Here is a 19080-nt window from a genome sequence, read left to right on the forward strand (position 1 = left end):
CACAACCAGGGGGCGTAGATTTAAAGAAATTGGTCGGAGCTTTAGAGGGGAGTTGAGGAGAAATGTTTTCACCCAGTGGGTGGTGGGGGTCTGGAACTCACTGCCTGACAGGGTGGTAGAGGCAGAAACTCTCATCACATTTTAAAATGTACTTGGATATGCACTTGAAGTGCCGTAACCTACAAGGCTACGGACCAAGTGCTGGAAAGTGCGATTAGTGTGGATAGCACTTAATTGACCGGCACGGACAAGATGGGCCGAATGGCCTCCTTCTGTGCCGTAATTTTTCTGTGATTCTATCGCGGGGGGAGGGTGGTTGTGAGGCTGAAGGGAATAACTAAGATAGGGAGGGGCGAGGCCATAGAGGGATTTGAAAACAAGGCTGAGAATTTTGAAATCGAAGCATTGCTTAACCGGGAGCCAATGTAGGTCAGCGAGCACGGGTGATGGGTGAATGGGACTTGGCGTTGAGTTACGACACGGGTAGTTTTGGATCACCTCAAGTTTACATAGGGTAGAATGTGGGAGGCCAGCCAGGAGTGCGTTGGAATAGTCGAGTCTAGAGGTAACAAAGGCCCGGGTGAGGGTTTCAGCAGTGGATGAGCTGAGGCAGGGGCGGAGACGGGCCATGTTACCGAGGTGGAAGTAGGCGGTCTTTGTTATGCTGCGGATATGTGTTCGGAAGCTCATTTCAGGGTCAAATATGACACCAAGGTTGCAAATAGTGTGGTTCAGCCTCAGACAGATGTTAGGGAGAGGGATGGAGTCAGTGGCTAGGGAACAGAGTTTGTGGCAGGGACCAAAAACAATTGCTTCAGTCTTCCCAATATTTAATTGGAGAAAATTTCTGCTCACCCAGAACCGGATTAGAGATCGTGCAGGGGTCGAGAGAAGTGGTGGTGAGGTAGAGCTGGGTGTCGTCAGCGTACATGTGGAAACTGACGCTGTGTTTTCAGATGTCGCCAAGGGGCAGCATTTAGATGAGAAATAGGAGGGGCCCAAGGATAGATCCTTGGGGAACACCAGAAGTAACGATGCAGGAGCGGGAAGAGAAGCCATTGCAGGTGATTCTGTGGCTACGATTAGATAGATAAGAATGGAACCAGGCGAGTGCAGTCCCACCCAGCTGGATGATGGTGGAGAGGCATTGGAGAAGGATGGAGTGGTCAACCATGTCAAAGACTGCAGACAAGTCACGAAGGACGAGGAGGGATAGTTTACCTTTGTCACAGTCACAAAGGATGTCATTTGATGAGACTTTGAGACTTGATTTGACTTCAGGGCCAAGTCAGTGAGGTGGATTGGGCTGTTTCTGGCCCGCTGGTTATTGTGGGCACGGCTGGACACCAGTGGGACTGGCTCTGCCCTGTTTGTTCTTTGAGGCAATATTAGCCAAAAAAAATTCATGCTTCCCCCCTTACCCTTTCTACACTCCTTTTACAGGGTTTTAGAAGTGGAGCATTTACAGACAGGAAGCTCAAACCAAACATCACGTCAAATTCTGACAGAGCTACGCGATTCATCAGGACCTGATTCAATCGCTCCTTGAATCTGCTGGCACCCCTGTGAGTTCACACTGATTAGAGACCTTTTAAATGTTCTGAAAGAGCTTCAAAATCTACAAATACCTGAAGCGACACCAGTGCCTACACACTGGGGGAAACCCGGGCCCCGTGTGTGGAAGGGAGTCACTCAGCCATCCGCTCCGATGATACACAAGCAAGTTCACACGAGGGAGAGACCTTTAACCCGCTCCGTGTGTGGGAAGGGATTAATTGCACCATCCACGCTGCTGAGACACCAGCTTGTCCACACCGATGGGAGACCTTTGACCTGCTCCGTGTTTTTGAAGTGATTCTCTCATTCTTCCACCCTCCTGAGACACCAGCTTGTTCACAGTGATGAGATTAAATGTCCTGTCTGTGGGAAGAGATTTAAAAGGTCCCAGGATCTGAAGAGACACCAGCTGTAGAGTGCAGGAGAGATTCTGTTCACCTGTTCCGTGTGTGGGAAGAGATTCACTCGGTCCTCGAATCTGCTGGCACACCAGCGAGTTCACACTGGGGAGAGGCCGGTGAAATATTCCAACTGTGGGAAAAGCTTTCAAATGTCCCAGGAGCTGAAGGGACACCAGCTGGGGAGAGCAGGAGAGAGACCATTCACCTGCTCCGTGTGTGGGAAGGGATTTGCTCAGCCATCCCACCTACTGACACACCAGCGAGTTCACACTGGGGAGAGACCATTTAAATGTTCTGTCTGTGGGAAGAGCTTTAAAACCTCTGGGAATCTGAAGCAACACCAGCGAGTTCACACTGATGAGAGACCATTTACATGTTCTGTCTGTGGGAAGAGCTTTAAAACCTCTGGGAATCTGAACGGACACCAGCGAGTTCACACTGGTGAGAGGTCGTTCACCTGCTCAGTGTGTGGGAAGGGATTCACTCTGTCATCAAGCCTGCTGAGTCACCAGCAAGTTCACACTGGGGAGAGGTCATTCACCTGCTCCGTGTGTGGGAAGAGATTCACTCGGTCATCCCACCTACTGACACACCAGCGATATCACACTGATGAGAGACCATTTAACTGTTCTGCCTGTGGGAAGAGCTTTAAAACCTCTGGGGAACTGAAGGTACACCAGCAAGTTCACACCGATCAGAGACCATTTACATGTTCTGTCTGTGGGATGAGCTTTAAAAGCTCCACGAATCTGAACGGACACCAGCGAGTTCACACTGGGGAGAGGCCATTCACTTGCTCCGTGTGTGGGAAGGGATTCACTCGGTCATCCCACCTGTTGACACACCAGCGAGTTCACACTGATGAGAGACCATTTAACTGTTCTGCCTGTGGGAAGAGCTTTAAAACCTCTGGGGAACTGAAGGTACACCAGCAAGTTCACACCGATCAGAGACCGTTTACATGTTCTGTCTGTGGGAAGAGCTTTAAAAGCGCTGGGATTTTGAATGGACACCAGCGAGTTCACACTGGGGAGAGTCGTTCACCTGCTCCGTGTGTGGGAAGGGATTCACTCAGTCATCCCATCTGCTGACACACCAGCAAGTTCACACTGATGAGAAACCATTTAAAAGTTCTGACTGGTAAGACATTTATATGTTCAAAGGGCCTGAAGAGACACCAACTGGAGAGAGAAGGAAAGAGACTGTTCACCTGCTCTGTGTGTGGCAAAGGATTCACTCGGTCATCGCACCTACTGAGACACCAGCGAGTTCACATTGTTCTGTAGCGCAGAGCCCCGGAGACAGCTGGGTTGACATGAACATGGAATGGATGAATGTTTTATAAATTCTTGTACTGCTGTTTAATCTTTAAGACTGCTGTGCTGATGATTCCCTTCTTTTGACTGTTCATGGTGCTACATAGAATGTACAGCACAGAAACAGGCCATTCGGCCAAACTGGTCCATGCCAGTGTTTATGCCCCACACCCACCCTACTTCAATTAACCCGATCAACATCTCCCATTCCTTTCTCCCTTGTGTGGCTTCCTCATAAATCCATCTGTGCTGTTCACCTCAACCACTCCCTGTGGTAGTGAGTTCCCCATTCTCACCATTCTCTGGGTAAAAAAGTTTCTCCTGAATTCCCTCTTGGATTTATTAATGACTTTTATATTTATAGCCACATAAATATGATGAGATTATGTTAAGCTGACCAGTATGTTGTTGTACTTTGTCTTTTTCTGATGAATGAAACATTACTGAGCCCCTGTACCCGTGTTATGGGATGAAGTGCCAGACAAGTGAAGGCACAACGTCTGGGTGTGAATCGAATAATAACCTCACGGACCGTATAGGTGTGATAACCAGACGGGCTTGTGGTTATAGTCTGGTCACAGATGGACTAAATTCCCTGAATTAGCAGGAGTTCAGGAGGCGGTCAACAGACGGGTCCAAACAATCCCATTTCCTGAGCGGTAACCAAGCTTGTGTATAAGAACAGGCCACTTAAGCCGTTGTCAGTTGGAACAGACTCGAGAAGATCGCGCGTCAATCCACTGTACTTCTATTCTCCAGATTGAGGGAATTATCACCCGATCTGTGTTATGCAGCGCTCTTAATAAAGTCTGGAGAGACAATTTGTGTTCTTGTGAGCTTGATTATCTGGTATCCGAAACCCTGGGACTCCCGATCATTAGTCAACCTCAGTGTGGAAAGGGATTCCCTGGTGTATCCCACCCGCTGACACACCAGAGTGTCCACAGTGTGACTGCGGTGGGTCGATTCCACTGTTTCCGATGCCTTTAATCACATCCAGGACTGAACCGTGTTAATTCAGGCAACTGGGGCTTGTTAATGTTAAAAGCCCCCAATAACTGGGCTGGATTTAAAGATTATTCCCTGTTCTCTCAGTACTAGTGAGCAGAGAGAAGCTGATGTTATAGAATCATAGAGCACAGTGGGATGCCTTTCGGCCCATCGTGCTGGTGCCGGCTCTCTGAAAGAGCGATGCAATTAGTCCCACTGCCCTGCTCTTTCCCCACAGCCCTGCAAATTTCTGCCTTTAGTATATATCCAATTCCCTTTTGAAAGTTACCATTGAATCTGCTTCCACCTCCCATTCAGGCAGTGCATTCCAGATCATCACAATTCGCTGTGTAAAAAAAGTCTCCTCATTTCCTCTCTCGATTCTTTTGCCAATGATCTGAAATCTGTGTCCTCTCGTTACCGACCCTCCTGCCAGTGACAACAGCTTCTCCTTGTTTGCTCGATCAAAACCCCATATAATTTTGAGCACCTCGATCACAGCTCCACTTAACCGTCTCTGCTCCAAATTATATTGCCATTGTTTTGTGAATTGTTGATGTGACCGAGGTGCTGGATGTCTGTGCCTGGGGAATGGGACATTCTATCCTCGTGAGCACCGAGTGTCAACATCCAGCAATCTCTGGTCAGGGACTGTCTTTTTAAACTGCCTCACCTGAGCTTTTTGACTCCCTGATTTCATTAGTAAACATTTCAGAGTTTTTGCAGACTGACCAAGGCTGAACAGATAAATAGAAACATAGAAGATAGGAGCAGGAGTAGGCCATTCGGCCCCTCGAGCCTGCTCCGCCATTCAGTGCGATCATGGCTGATGATTCAAATTCAGTACCCTGTCCCTGCCTTCTCCCCATATCCCTTGATCCCTTTAGCCTTAAGAAATATATCCAACTCCTTCTTGAATACATTTAATGAATTGGCCTCAATTGCCTTGTGTGGCAGAGAATTCCACAGGTTTGCCACTTTCTGGGTGAAGAAATTCCTCCTCATCTCTGTCCTAAATGGCTTACCCCTTATCCTTAGACTTAGAGATGAAGAGGAATTTCTTCACCCAGAGAGTGGTGAACCTGTGGAATTCTCTACCATAGAAGGCAGTGGAGGCCAATTCATTAAATATATTCAAGAAGGAGTCAGATATATTTCTTAAGGCTCAAGGGATATGGGGAGAAAGCAGGGACAGGGCACTGAGTTTGGATGATCAGTCATGATCTCATTGAATGGCGGAGCAGGCTCGACGGGCCAAATGGCCGATCCCTGTTCCTATCTTCTATGTTTCTTCTTTGTTTAATCTGAAGAACACATGACAGGGGGGGAGGGAGTCCCTTTAAATGTGGAGGAGGTGGGCATCCCTTTTAATGTGGAGGGGGTGGGTGTCCCTTTATATGTGGAGGGGGCTGGTTGTCCCTTTAAATGTGGAGGGGAGGGAGTCCCTTTAACTGTGGAGGGGGTGGATGTCCCTTTAAATGTGGAGGGGTTGGATGTCCCTTTAAATGTGGAGAGGCGGGGCCGTGCATGCTCATTCGGCCCCCTCACCACAACACGAGGCTGCCAGTGCGCCTGCGTGGGGCCTCTGGGTAGCAGACGGATGGCCGGGCCCGGGGAAGAGGCGGAATCAGCGGCCGGGGTAAAGTGTTTGGGGAAGCGATTTAAATCGAGGTGAGGGTGGGAGCGGAGAGCGAGATTATGAAGTAAACTACGATAAAAACCAAACCTGAGAGTCGGGTGGGACCTCCGTGGACGCCGAACGGAGCGGATTGAGCCGCGTGGGGGGGCGGAGTGAGCCGGAGCAATGTGATTCTGACTGACGGGAGCACTGACCAATAGGAAGAGGGCTGAGCTGGGAGGACTGAACTGGGCGGTTTGGTCCTCCAACCAATGGTGGTGTGGCTAGGGGGCAGGACCTTCCTCACCGGCACTGGTGGGCTGGGAATAGCAACAGAAAATGCTGGAAAAACTCAGCAGGTCAGGCAACATCCGTGGAGAGAAATTTGAGTTGACATTTTGGGTTGAGACCCTTCTTCAAAACTGAAAATGAAAGAAAATAGATCGAAGGCAGTGCTGCGATCGAACAAAAGACCTAACAGACAATAAAAGGTATTCGAACCCAGACGAGATGGTAATAGGCAAGTGGGAGACAAAAGACAGCTGAGATTCGGTGTGAAGTGTACTGGCAGGTAAGAGACAGCTGCGAGGTGGGAGAGAGAAACAGAAGGAAAGGGGGGGGGGGGAAGGAAGACCCAAAACAAAGGGGTGGAAAAAATTATAAGTAAAAAGGTAATAGGGGCCGAGGTTATGATCTGACGAAAAGCTTGTGATTTCAAATAAAGCTGTTGGACTATAACCTGGTGTTGTGTGATTTCTTACAATAGGAAGAGGGCTGAGCTGGGAGGACTGAACTGGGCGGCCTGGTCCTCCAACCAATGGCGGCGCGGCAAGGGGGCGGGCCCTGGGTCTCCAGCTCAGGTGTGCTGGGGCCGATTGTGACGCGCTGTCCCCAGGTGAGAGCAGCTCAGTCAGCACAGAGCTAGGGCTGGAATCTGGGAGAGGGGCCTGGCCTGGCAAAGGGCCACAAGCTTCACAATACAAGCTCCTTTCAAATGCACAATTGTTTCCTACACACAGCCTTGGTCACTCTGCAAAAAACTGTTTAACAATTCATCATAACTCCCCTGCTTTAGGAGAGGCATAGAGTGCAAAAAGCAAGGAAGTTATGATGAAACTGTGTAAAAGACTGGAGTCAGCTGTGGCTCAGTGGATAGCAGAGTCAGAAGGTTGTTGGTTCAAGTCCCGCTCCAGGGACCTGAGCACATAAAGCGAGGCTGACACTCCAGTGCGGTGCTGAGGGAGCGCCGCACTGTCAGAGGGGCAGTACTGAGGGAGCGCTGCACTGTCGGAGGGGCAGCACTGAGGGAGCGCCGCACTGTCGGAGGGGCAGTACTGAGGGAGCGCTGCACTGTCGGAGGGGCAGTACTGAGGGAGCGCTGCACTGTCAGAGGGGCAGTACTGAGGGAGCGCTGCACTGTCGGAGGGGCAGTACTGAGGGAGCGCTGCACTGTCGGGGCAGTACTGAGGGAGCGCCGCACTGTCGGAGGGTCAGTACTGAGGGAGCACCGCACTGACGGAGGGGCAATACTGAGGGAGCGCCGCACTGTCGGAGGGTCAGTACTGAGGGAGCGCCGCACAGTCGGAGGGGCAGTACTGAGGGAGCGCCGCACTGTCGGAGGGTCAGTACTGAGGGAGCGCCGCACTGTCGGAGGTTCAGTACTGAGGGAGTGCTGCACTGTCAGAGGGGCAGTACTGAGGGAGCACCACACTGTCAGAGGGGCAGTACTGAGGGAGCGCTGCACTGTCGGAGGGGCAGTGCTGAGTGAGCGCTGCTCCATCGGATCGGCTGTACTGTGGGAGTGCCACACTGTCGGAGGGGCAGCACTGAGGGAGCGCCGCACTGTTGGAGGGTCAGTAGTGAGGGAGTGCACAGTCGGAGGGGCCGTACTGAGGGAGTGCCGCACTGTTGGAGGGGCAGTACTGAGGGAGCGTGGCTCCATCTGAGGGGCAGTACTGCGGAAGCGCCGCACTGTCAGGGGAAGCAATGCTGTGGGAGAGCCGCATTGTCGGAGGGGCTGTAATGAAGGAGCGCTGCAGTGTCGGAGGTGTGGTCTTACGGATGAGGCGTTAAACCGAGGCCCCGTCTGCCCACTCAGGTGGACATAAAAGATCCCATGGTGCTATTTTGAGGAAGTTATCCCCAGTGTTTTGAGCCCAATATTTATCCCTCAATCAACATGATGAAAAAACAGATTATCTGGTCATTATCACATTGCTGTTTGTGGGAGCTTGCTGTGCGCAAACTGGCTGCCGTGTTTCCCACATTACAACAGTGACTACACCTCAAAAGTACTTCATTGGCTGTAAAGCGCTTTGGGACGTCCGGTGGTCATGAAAGGCGGTTAAGAAGGCAAATGCTATGCTGGCCTTCATTACAAGAGGATTTGAGTACAGGAGTAAAGAAGTCTTACTCCAATTATATCTTCTTCTTAGGCAGTCCCTCGGAACCGAGGATGGCTTGCTTACACATCAAAAATGAGTTCTCAGGTGACTGATGAGTCCAATGCGGGACCTACAGTCTCTGTCACAGGTGGGGCAGACGGTGGTTGAAGGGGCGGCTGGGTGGGGTGCTTGGGTTGATGTGCGCTCCTTGCGTTTGGCTTCCCCCTGCTCCCGGTGAAGAGACTCGAGGTGTTCGGCACCTTCACGGATGCTTCTCCACTTTGTGCGGTCTTGGGCCAGGGATTCCCAGGTGTCGGTGGGGATGTTGCACTTTTTCAAGGAGGCTTTGAGCGTGTCCTTGAAGCTTTTCCTCTGTCCACCTGGGGCTCTCTTGCCGTGCCGGAGCTCCGAGTAGAGCGCTTGTTTTGGGAGTCTCGTATCGGTCATGTGGATGATGTGACCCGTCCATCGGAGCTGATCGAGCGTGGTCAAAGCTTCAATGCTGGGGATGTTGGCCTGAGCGAGAACACTGACGATGCGTCTATCCTGCCAATGAATTTGCAGGATCTTGCGGAGGCAGCGTTGGTGGTACCTCTCCAGTGCACCTCAAATCACTGGAGAGGTACCACCAATGCTGCCTCCAATTATACAGGGCCTTGGTGAGACCACACCTGGAGTACTGTGTACAATTTTTGTCTCCTTACAAAAGGAAGGATATACTTGCCATAGAAGGAGTGCAACGAAGGTTCACGAGATTGATTCCTGGGATGGCGGGACTGTCGTATGAGAAGAGATTGAGTAAACTAGGCCTGTATTCTCTTGATTTCAGAAGAATGAGAGGGGATCTCATTGAAGCATACAAAATTATTACAGGGCTTGATAGGGTGGATGCTGGGAGAATGTTTCCCTTGGCTGGGGAGTCTAGAACCAGGGGCCACAGCCTCAGGATAAAGGGTAGGCCATTCAGGACTGAGATGAGAAGAAATTTCTTCACACAGAGGGTGGTGTACCTTTGGAATTCTCTACCCCAGAGGGCTGTGGAGGCTCAGTCATTGGGTATATTCCAAACAGAAGTCGATAGATTTCTGACTAGTAAGGGCATCAAGGGATATGGCGATAGGGCCGGTGAATGGAGTTGAGGCAGAAGATCAGCCATGATCTCATTGAATGGCGGAGCAGGCTCGAAGGGCCGAATGGCCGACTCCTGCTCCAGGGATGAGGGACTTCAGTTACATGGAGAGACTGGAGAAGCTGGGGTTGTTCTCCTTGGAGCAGAGAAGGTTAAGGGGAGATTGACCAGAATGGTACCAGGGATGAGGGACTTCAGTTATGTGGAGAGACTGGAGAAGCTGGGGTTGTTCTCCTTAGAGCAGAGAAGGTTGAGAGGAGATTTGATGGAGGTGTTCAAAATCGTGAGGGGGTCAGGACAGAGGAGAATGAGGGAAACTGTTCCCATTGGCGAAAGGCTCGAGAACCAGAGGACACAGGTTTAAGGTGATTGTCAGAAGGTCCAAAGGCTCCTCACAGCTTACTGTCCCACCTAGCTTTGTATCATCAGCAAACTTGGATACATTACACTCGGTCCCTTCATCTAGGTCATTAATATAGATTGTAAATAGCTGAGGCCCCAACACTGATCCACGCAGCACCCCACTAGATACAGCCTGCCAACCTGAAAAAGATCTGTTTATCCCTGCTCTCTGTTTTCAGTCCGTTAACCAATCCTCTATCCATGCTACTATATTACCCCCAACCCCAGGAGCCCTAATCTTGTCTAATAACCTTTTATGTGGCACCTTATTGAATGCCTTTTGGAAATACAAATATACTACATCCACTGCTTCCCCTCTATCTACCCTGCTAGTTACATCCTCAAAAAACTCTAATAAATTTGTCAAACACGATCTCCTTTCCATAAAACCATGTTGACCGTGCCTAATCATGTTATGATTTTTTAAGTGACTTGATACCACTTCATTAACAATGGATTCCAGCATTTTCCTGATGACTGATGTAGCTTTCAAAAGCTCTTACAATAATGTGTCCGTGACTACGCAAACCACTCTGGGTCCAGGTATATTGTGTTTCAGTAAAACAGTCCGTGAGTACACCAACCACTCTGGGTCCAGGTATATTGTGTATCAGTAAAACAGTCCGTGACTACACAAACCACTCTGGGTCCAGGTATATTGTGTATCAGTAAAACAGTCCGTGACTACACAAACCACTCTGGGTACAGGTATATTGTGTATCAGTAAAACAGGTTTATTAAACATCCGGTACAAAGAAGTAGTACTTAACAAGAAGATCGTCACAGTCTGTTCGTTCAAACCCCGGCGTTCCTTCCGAGTGAGCGCGGCGCAAGTCTTCTGATGTATCTTGTTGTGTTCCGTTGACCCATGCGCGCTTCCTTGGGACCTTGCTGTGTTCGGTTGACCGAAGCTCCTATCAATCTCTGGTTACATGGTGCACTGCTTTTGATGTTCAAAACCTGTACCTTTCTACCCTTTTCCCTCTTGTTTTGCCTACGTGGTCGTAATTAACCCTGTAACACCTGGTAAAGTCTTGCTCCCTCGTTACCCATCTTATGACCTTGTTTGATCCTTCTGACTTTTTCTCTCTGCATTACAAAGTACCCTTATCTCAGATGTTCACTTTTCACAGAACACTTCCTAGAATGTTGACAAACAGTCTGTCCATCCAATAGCTGGACCAATGAAGGACGTCTCCAACTCTTATCTATCTCTAGTTTTTATCTCTTTAAGCATAATATTGCTGAATTCCTCGTCTCCATAAACTTAGCACAACATTCCATTACGTTAGTAATTTTAAACAGAGGTTTTAGTCAGGTTGGCATAATCCCATCCTGCTTTGCTCTCAGCCATTCTCCATTTTATACAGGCTTTTAGGATCTTAACATACAATTTCACATATTATAGTTATATTAGAATGGTTATCGAATCTTAATAATGTTTCCTAAATCCTACAGGTACACCCTATCCTATATATCCCTACCTTGAGAGCGAGGCATTTGCCGACCCCTCAAAACTAAAATCTTACATATGGATTATTTTTCTTCCGTTTATGTAACTCTAACATGTTCTGGGCTGTGATCATATTTAAATGTGATTGGGCATTGGACTTTAGGTGTTTCAGGTAGCAGGTGTAGAATAGTAAGCACATCATTACTACAAGTTGGGATATGACCAATCCTAATCTAATGAGGAATTTCCATGTTTGTCCCTATGTTTTCTTATTAGTCCTAACAATTTTTGACTCCCTACTTTGTGACATTTGTGTTTAACTGGGTAGATCTTAAACAAACTTCTGATCTTACATAGTTCAAAGTTTTACTACATGGGTTACATATCTCAAATACAAGTTGGAGAACAACCAGAACGTGTGAAATAATACGAGCCTAAGGGCATGCTGATGTATTAAGCCCAATATCCCACCAGTGTGTGTTGTCCCTTCTGCTTTTAATTTCAATATCTATTCTCCAGTTGTCTTGCTCCAAAACATAAAAAATGCTTTAGGGAGGAGTTCAGTCGTATCATGAGCTCACTGAAACCCTCAAACAATAGGGGACTGTCGGGTCTGAATTGTGCCACATAACTGTGCAGCTCGTACTTAAAAACGTGTTGGTTGATGGGACAGGTCCTGTTAGACCCGTAAAGCATGGTAGTTGTGGTGGTAGTGACACAGGAGGCACCACCAAAATCACCTCATACTGGATTCGTACTGGTTTTCCCTGCTCTATTACCTACAAAACACAATTATTACAGTCACAGTTAAATTCAGTCTTACAATCATTTCAAGCGACATTACAGTTTCACATCTACTTCCTGATCTTCCAAGTCGAGATCCTTTCTCCCTTCCGTTTTTCAAAATAGCGGCCACGGGATCTTTTACACCCACCTGAGAGGGCAGACGGGGCAGCGGTTTAACGTCGCACCCGAAAGATGGCACCTCTGACAGAGCAGCTCTCCCTCAGTACTGCCCTGGAGTGTCAGCCTAGATTATGTGCTCAAGTCTCCAGAGTGGGACTCAAACCCACGACCTTCTGACTCTAGAGGTGAGAGGGTCACCCACTGAGCCGAGGCTGACCCCTCTTAAACTCCAGCCTAGTTACTGGGGTTATCAGCATCTTCAAACTGCCCCCCAACCCCGTAATTGCCATTATTAACACAGAACAGTCCTTCATGTGATTGACAGCAGAATGGGACCAGTGCGCTCAGGTGTGAACTCGCTGGTGTCTCACCAGGTGAGATGAACTGGTGAATCCCTTTTCACACACTGAGCAGGGAAACGGCCTCTTCCCGGTGTGGGTGCGCTGGTGTTTCAGAAGATTGGATGAGCGCGTAAACCTCTTCCCGCAGTGAGAGCAGCTGAATGGCCTCTCCCCGGTGTGGTTGCGTCAATGCATCTCCAGGCCCTTGGAGCTTTTGAAACTCTTGTCACAGTCGGAACATTTAAACGGCCTCTCGTCAGTGTGAACCAGCTGGTGTTCCCGCAGAGAGTTGGAACGTATGAATCCTTTCCCGCACTCAGAGCAGGAGAACGGCCTCTCGTCAGTGTGAACTCGCTGGTGCAGCCGCAGAGAGGAGGGACGAGTGAATCCTTTCCCGCACTCGGAGCAGGTGAACGGCCACTCGTCAGTGTGAACTCGCTGGTGTTCCCGCAGAGAGTAGGGTCGAGTGAATCCTTTCCCGCACTCGGAGCAGGAGAATGGCCTTTCGTCAGTGTGAAGTCGCTGGTGTATCAGCAGAGAGTCGGAACGTGTGAATCCTTTCCCGCACTCGGAGCAGGAGAATGGCCTCTCGTCAATGTGAACCAGCTGGTGTTTCAGCAGGGTGGAGGAGAGAGTGAATCCTTTCCCGCACTCGGAGCAGGTGAATGGCCTCTCGTCAGTGTGCCCACGTTCGTGTACCAGCAGAGTGTGGGACTGGACAAATCCCTTCCCGCACACGGAGCAGGTGAACGGCCTCTCGTCAGTGTGAACTCGCTGGTGCTGTATCAGTTCACTGGATCTTCTGAAGCCCTTCTCGCAGTCGGAGCACTGAAAAGGTCTCTCATCGGTGTGAACACGCTCGTGTATCAACAGGTGGCAAGACTGGTTAAACCTCTTTTCACAGTGAGAGCAGGCGAACGACCTCTCCCCGGTGTGAACTCGCCAGTGTCTCAGCAGGGCGGATTGTTGAGTGAATCCCTTCCCGCACACGGAGCAGGTGAACGGCCATTTCATGGAGTGACTGCGTTGAGTCTCCAGTTCGGAAAGGCAACTGAATCCCTTCCCGCATTCCCGACATTTGCACGGATTCTCCTCGCTTTGGTTACACTTGTGCCTCCCCAGGCTGAACCTTCGGTTGAATCCACGTCCACACACAAGACACGTGTGCAGTTTGCCCGCACTCTGATTGCTGCTTTCCGCTTCCATATGTCGATGATATTCAGGTCCTGATGAATCGAGTGACTGTCAGATCTTTGTGTGAAGTTTGCGTTAAGCTGCCCATCTGCAATTCCTCCCCTTGCAAGAGACAGTAAAACAGGTTTATATAAGTAATTAATGTAAATACAGGAGAGAAAATAAAGAAAGACTGGCCTTTATACAGCGCCTTTCACGACCAACGGTTTTACAGCCAATGAAGTACTTTTTGAAGTGTAGTCGCTGTTGTAATGTGGGAAACACTGCAGCCAATTTGCATGATAAATAATGGCCAGGACACCGGGGATAACTCTCCTGCCCTTCCTCAAAATAGTGGGATCTTTTATGTCCACCTGAACGTCTCTTCTGAAAGACGGCCCTCTGACAGTGCGGTGCTCCCTCAGTACTGCCCCTCCAACAGTGCGGGGCTCCCTCAGTACTGCCCCTCCGACAGTGAAGCGCTCCCTCAGTACTGCCCTTCCGACAGTGCAGGGCTCCCTCAGTCCTGCCCCTCCGACAGTGCGGCGCTCCCTCGGTACTGCCCCACCGACAGTGCGGCACTCCCTCAGTCCTGCCCGACAGTGCGGTGCTCCCTCAGTACTGCCCCTCCGACACTGTGGCGCTCCCTCAGTACTGCCCCTCCGACAGTGCAGCACTCCCTCAATACTGACCCTCCGACAGTACAGCACTCCCTCAGTACTGACCCTCTGACAGTGCAGGGCTCCCTCAGTACTGACCCTCCCACAGTGCGGCGCTCCCTCAGTACTGCCCCTCTGACAGGGCACCGCCCCTCCGACAGTGCGGCGCTCCTTCGGCACTGCCCCGGAGCTTCAGCCTACGTTAATGTGCTCGAGTCCCTGGAGTGGGGACTTTGAACCCACAACTTTCTGACTGAGAGACGAGGGTGCTCCCAACTGAGCCACTGGCTGGCTCTCAAGGTCTTTCACATCCTTGCTAAAGTGCGGTGGCTGGGGGAATTGTCACAGTCCCTTTAATGAGAAGAACACACGAGACGGAGGAGGGAGTCCCTTTAAATATGGAGTGGGTGGGTGCCCCTTTAAATGTGGAGGGGTGGACTAGGGACAGGGTCACTGGCAAGGCTTGGAAGCTAAGCTAGAGCCAGGCCTGGTTAGTACCTGGAGGGGTGACCATCAGGGAAGACCAGGTGCAGAAGATCACGGAAGGAGCCCCGAGGAGGGGCGGTTGGTGAGAAGGTCACGGAAGGAGGAGCGGCTGGTGAGCAGGCCCGGGCATTGGGCTGAAGATTGTCGGACAGGAGGAATGGTGGAAATGTAATGGCGGCGTGCACCGACGCAGCGGCTTTGCTTCTCCCAGTCATGGGAGCTTGCAAGATCACATTTTGTTATTCATGTACTTATGCAATGACAATAAAGTTGAATTATTATTATATAAATGTCGAGGGGGTGTGTGTCCCTTTAAATGTGGAGCGGGTGGGTGACCCTTTAAATGTGGAGAGGCGGGGCTGTGCATGCTCATTCGGCTCCACCACAACATGAGGCTGCAAGATGTCGGGGGATCATAGGGTCTGATGAAAGGGAGGAACTGAATGAAATCAGTATTTGTAGGGAAATGGTGTTAGGGAAATTGATGGGATTGAAGACCGATAAATCCCCAGGGCCTGATCATCTACATCCTAGGGTACTTAAGGAAGTGGCCCTAGAAATAGTAGATGCATTGCTGGTCATCTTCCAGATCTCGATAGACTCTGGAACAGTACCCATGGATTGGAGGGTAGCTAATTTAACCCCACTATTCAAAAAAGGTGGTAGAGAGAAAACGGGGAATTATAGACCGGTAAGCCTGACATCGGTAGTGTGGAAAATGCTAGAGTCCATTATAAAGGATGTAATAGCAGAGCACTTGGAAAAAAGTGACCGGATCGGACAAAATCAACATGGATTTACAAAAGGTAAATCATGCTTGACTAATCTACTGGAATTTTTTGAGGATGTAACTGGGAAAATAGATAAGGGAGAACCAGTGGATGTGGTGTATTTGGACTTTCAGAAGGCTTTCGATAAGGTCCCGGATAAGAGATTAGCGTGTAAAGTTAAGGCACATGGGATTGGGGGCAAGGCACTGACTTGGATAGAGAACTGGTTGGCAGACAGGAAGCAAAGAGTTGGAATAAACGGCTCTTTTTCCGAGTGGCAGGCAGTGACCAGTGGGGTACCGCAGGGATCAGTCCTAGGATATAGATTATCAGGCCCTGGGGATTTATCGGCCTTCAATCCCATCAATTTCCCTAACACCATTTCCCTACAAATACTGATTTCTATCAGTTCCTCCATTTCATTAGACCCTATGTTCCCCGACATCTCTGGGAGGTTATTTGTGTCCTCCTTTGTGAAGACAGAACCAAAGTATGTATTTAAGACCAGGACCAGTGCAAGATAGATTAAGGCGATACTTAGTACAACTAAATCAGGAGGTACAAGCACTAAATAAAGAAGTAAGGAACCAACAACAGATTAAAGATCTAGAAAGGCAGAATGCTGGACTTAAACCAGACAAGTTGCCCAGAATCGGTCAACAAGTAATGACGCAAGTTATCGGAAGAAAGGGAATGGGGCCCGTTGGATGGGGCCATGTACTGTATTAATGACAAGTGATACGTGTGATTGTCTACAGGGACCGATGGGTATGCGATGGAAGCAATGGACCCAGGTGAAACCATTTAACACTAAAGACCCCCATTCTACGCTCTCCTCTAGGGGAAAGAGCTCGGAAGACGACCAGACCTCTGTTTAAATTACAGATAAACATGGATCCAGTCGACCCTTTATATCAGAGCTTCCGTCTCGGGGAGAAGAAGCTCTCCCGATTTACCCTTACACTTGAGAACTCATTTTTAATGTGGAAGCAAGTCATCCTCGGTTCCGAGGGACTGCCTAAGAAGAAAGAAGATATAATTGGAGTAAGGCTTCTTTACTCCTGTACTCAAATCCTCTTGTAATGAAGGCCAGCATACCATTTGCCTTCTTAACTGCCTTTCACGACCACTGGACGTCCCAAAGCGCTTTACAACCAATGAAGTACTTTTGAAGTGTAATCACTGTGGTAATGTGGGAAACGCGGCAGCCAATTTGCGCACAGCAAGCTCCCACAAACAGCAATGTGATAATGACCAGATAATGTTTTTTCGTCATGTTGATTGAGGGATAAATATTGGGCTCAAAACACCGGGGATAACTTCTTCGAAATAGCACCACGGGATCTTTTACATCCACCTGAGTGGGCAGACGGGGGCCTTGGTTTAACGTCTCATCCGTAGGACGGTACGTCTGACAGTATGGCGCTCCCTGAGCACTGCCCCTCCGACAATGCGGCTCTTCCGCAGTACTGCCCCTCCGATGGAGCAGCGCTCCCTGAGCACTGACCCTCCGACAATGGCAGGGGGTTGGGAACCTGAGCAGGGAGACAGAGGAAAGGAAAACAGGGATAAAAGCAAAAGATAGGAAGGAGAAAAACAAAAGTGGCAGTCAGAGAAATCAACAGTTTAAATCAAACATGGCCACAGTAAATAATAATTCTAATAGGTCTAAGAGCGTTAAAAAAACAAGCCTGAAGGCTTTGTTACTTAATGCGAGGAGCATTTGTAATAAGGTGGATGAATTGGCTGCGCAAATAGAGGTAAACGAATATGATTTGGTTGGGATTACGCAAACGTGGCTCAAGGATGGCCAAGACTGGGAACTCAACATCCAGGGGTATTCGATATTCAGGAAAGATAGGCAAAAAGGAAAGGGAGGTGGGGTAGCATTACTGGTTAAAGAAGGGATTAATACAATTGTAATGAAGGATATTAGCTCTGATGATGTGGAATCTGTATGGGTAGAATTGAGAAACACTAAGGGGAAAAAAACATTAGTGGGAGTGGTATATAGACCTCCAAACAGTAAGGCGGAGGTTGGGGATGGCATTAAAAGGGAAATTAAAGAAGCGTGCAATAAGGGCACAGCAGTCATCATGGGTGACTTTAATCTACATATAGATTGGGCCAACGAAATTAGTAACAATACTGTGGAGGAGGAATTCCTGGAGTGTTTACGGGATGGTTTCCTGGACCAATATGTCGAGGAACCAACCAGAGATCAGGCCATCTTAGACTGGGTATTATGTAACGAGAAAGGATTAATTAGCAATCTTGTTGTATGAGGCCCCTTGGGTCGGAGTGATCATAATATGATCGAATTCTTCATTAAGATGGAGAATGAAGTAGTTGACTCAGAGACAAGGGTCCTTAATTTAAATAAAGGAAACTACGATGGTCTGAGGAGCGAGTTGGGGAGGATTAATTGGGGAATGGCACTCAAAGGGTTGACGGTGGATAGGCAATGGCAAACATTCAAAGACCGAATGGATGAGCTACGGAATTTGTTCATCCCAGTTTGGCATAAAAATAAAACAAAAAAGGTGACTCAACCGTGGCTAACAAGGGAAATTAGGGATAGCATAAGATCCAAGGAGAGGACATATAAATTGGCTAGAAAAAGCAATAATCCTGAGGATTGGGAGCAGTTTAGGAGTCAACAAATGAGGACAAAGGGATTAATTAAGAAAGGGAAAATAGAATATGAGAGTAAGCTATCAGGGAACATAAAAACTGACTGTAAAAGCTTTTATAGATATGTGAAGAGAAAAAGATTGGTGAAGTCAAGCGTAGGTCCCTTGCAGTCAGAATCAGGGGAATTTATAATGGGAAACAAAGAAATGGCAGACCAACTAAATTCATACTTTGGTTCTGTCTTCACAAAGGAGTACACAAATAACCTGCCAGAGATGCCGGGAAACATAAGGCCTGATGAAAGGGTGGAACTGAAAGAAATCCGTATTTGTAGGGAAATGGTGTTAGGAAAATTGATGGGACTGAAGGCCAATAAATCCCCAGGGCCTGATAATCTACATCCCAGGGTACTTAAGGAAGTGGCCCTAGAAATAGTAGATGCATTGCTGGTCATCTTCCAGAACTCGATAGACTCTGGAACAGTACCAATGGATTGGAGGGTAGCTAATGTTACCCCACTATTCAAAAAAGGTGGTAGAGAAAAAGCGGGGAATTATAGACCGGTAAGCCTGACATCGGTAGTGGGTAAAATGCTAGAATCTATTATAAAAGATGTAATAGCAGAGCACTTGGTAAGCAGTGACAGGATCGGACAAAGTCAACATGGATTTACAAAAGGTAAATCATGCTTGACTAATCTACTGGAATTTTTTGAGGATGTTACTGGTAAAATAGATAAGGGAGAACCAGTGGATGTGGTGTATTTGGACTTTCAGAAGGCTTTCAATAAGGTCCCACATAAGAGATTAGCGTGCAAAATTAAGGCACATAGGATTGGGGGCAAGGTATTGACTTGGATAG

At 48.7% G+C, this 19080-nt stretch overlaps 1 protein-coding gene across 1 annotated transcript in view; it reads left to right on the top strand.

Annotated features, from left to right (window-relative positions):
• Positions 1 to 1402: 1402 nt before the first annotated feature.
• Positions 1403 to 19080, top strand: part of LOC147118262 (uncharacterized) — a 35345-nt gene continuing 17667 nt past the window's right edge. Inside the window, 1 exon segment of the mRNA XM_085983694.1 lies at positions 1403 to 3043. Coding sequence (XP_085839820.1) covers positions 2108 to 3043 — 936 coding nt within the window. The 5' untranslated portion in view covers positions 1403 to 2107.

Source organism: Somniosus microcephalus, chromosome 4 (genome assembly GCF_052327205.1).
Source record: "Somniosus microcephalus isolate GS21.2 chromosome 4, FLI_Smic_1.0, whole genome shotgun sequence".
NCBI lineage: Eukaryota > Metazoa > Chordata > Chondrichthyes > Squaliformes > Somniosidae > Somniosus > Somniosus microcephalus.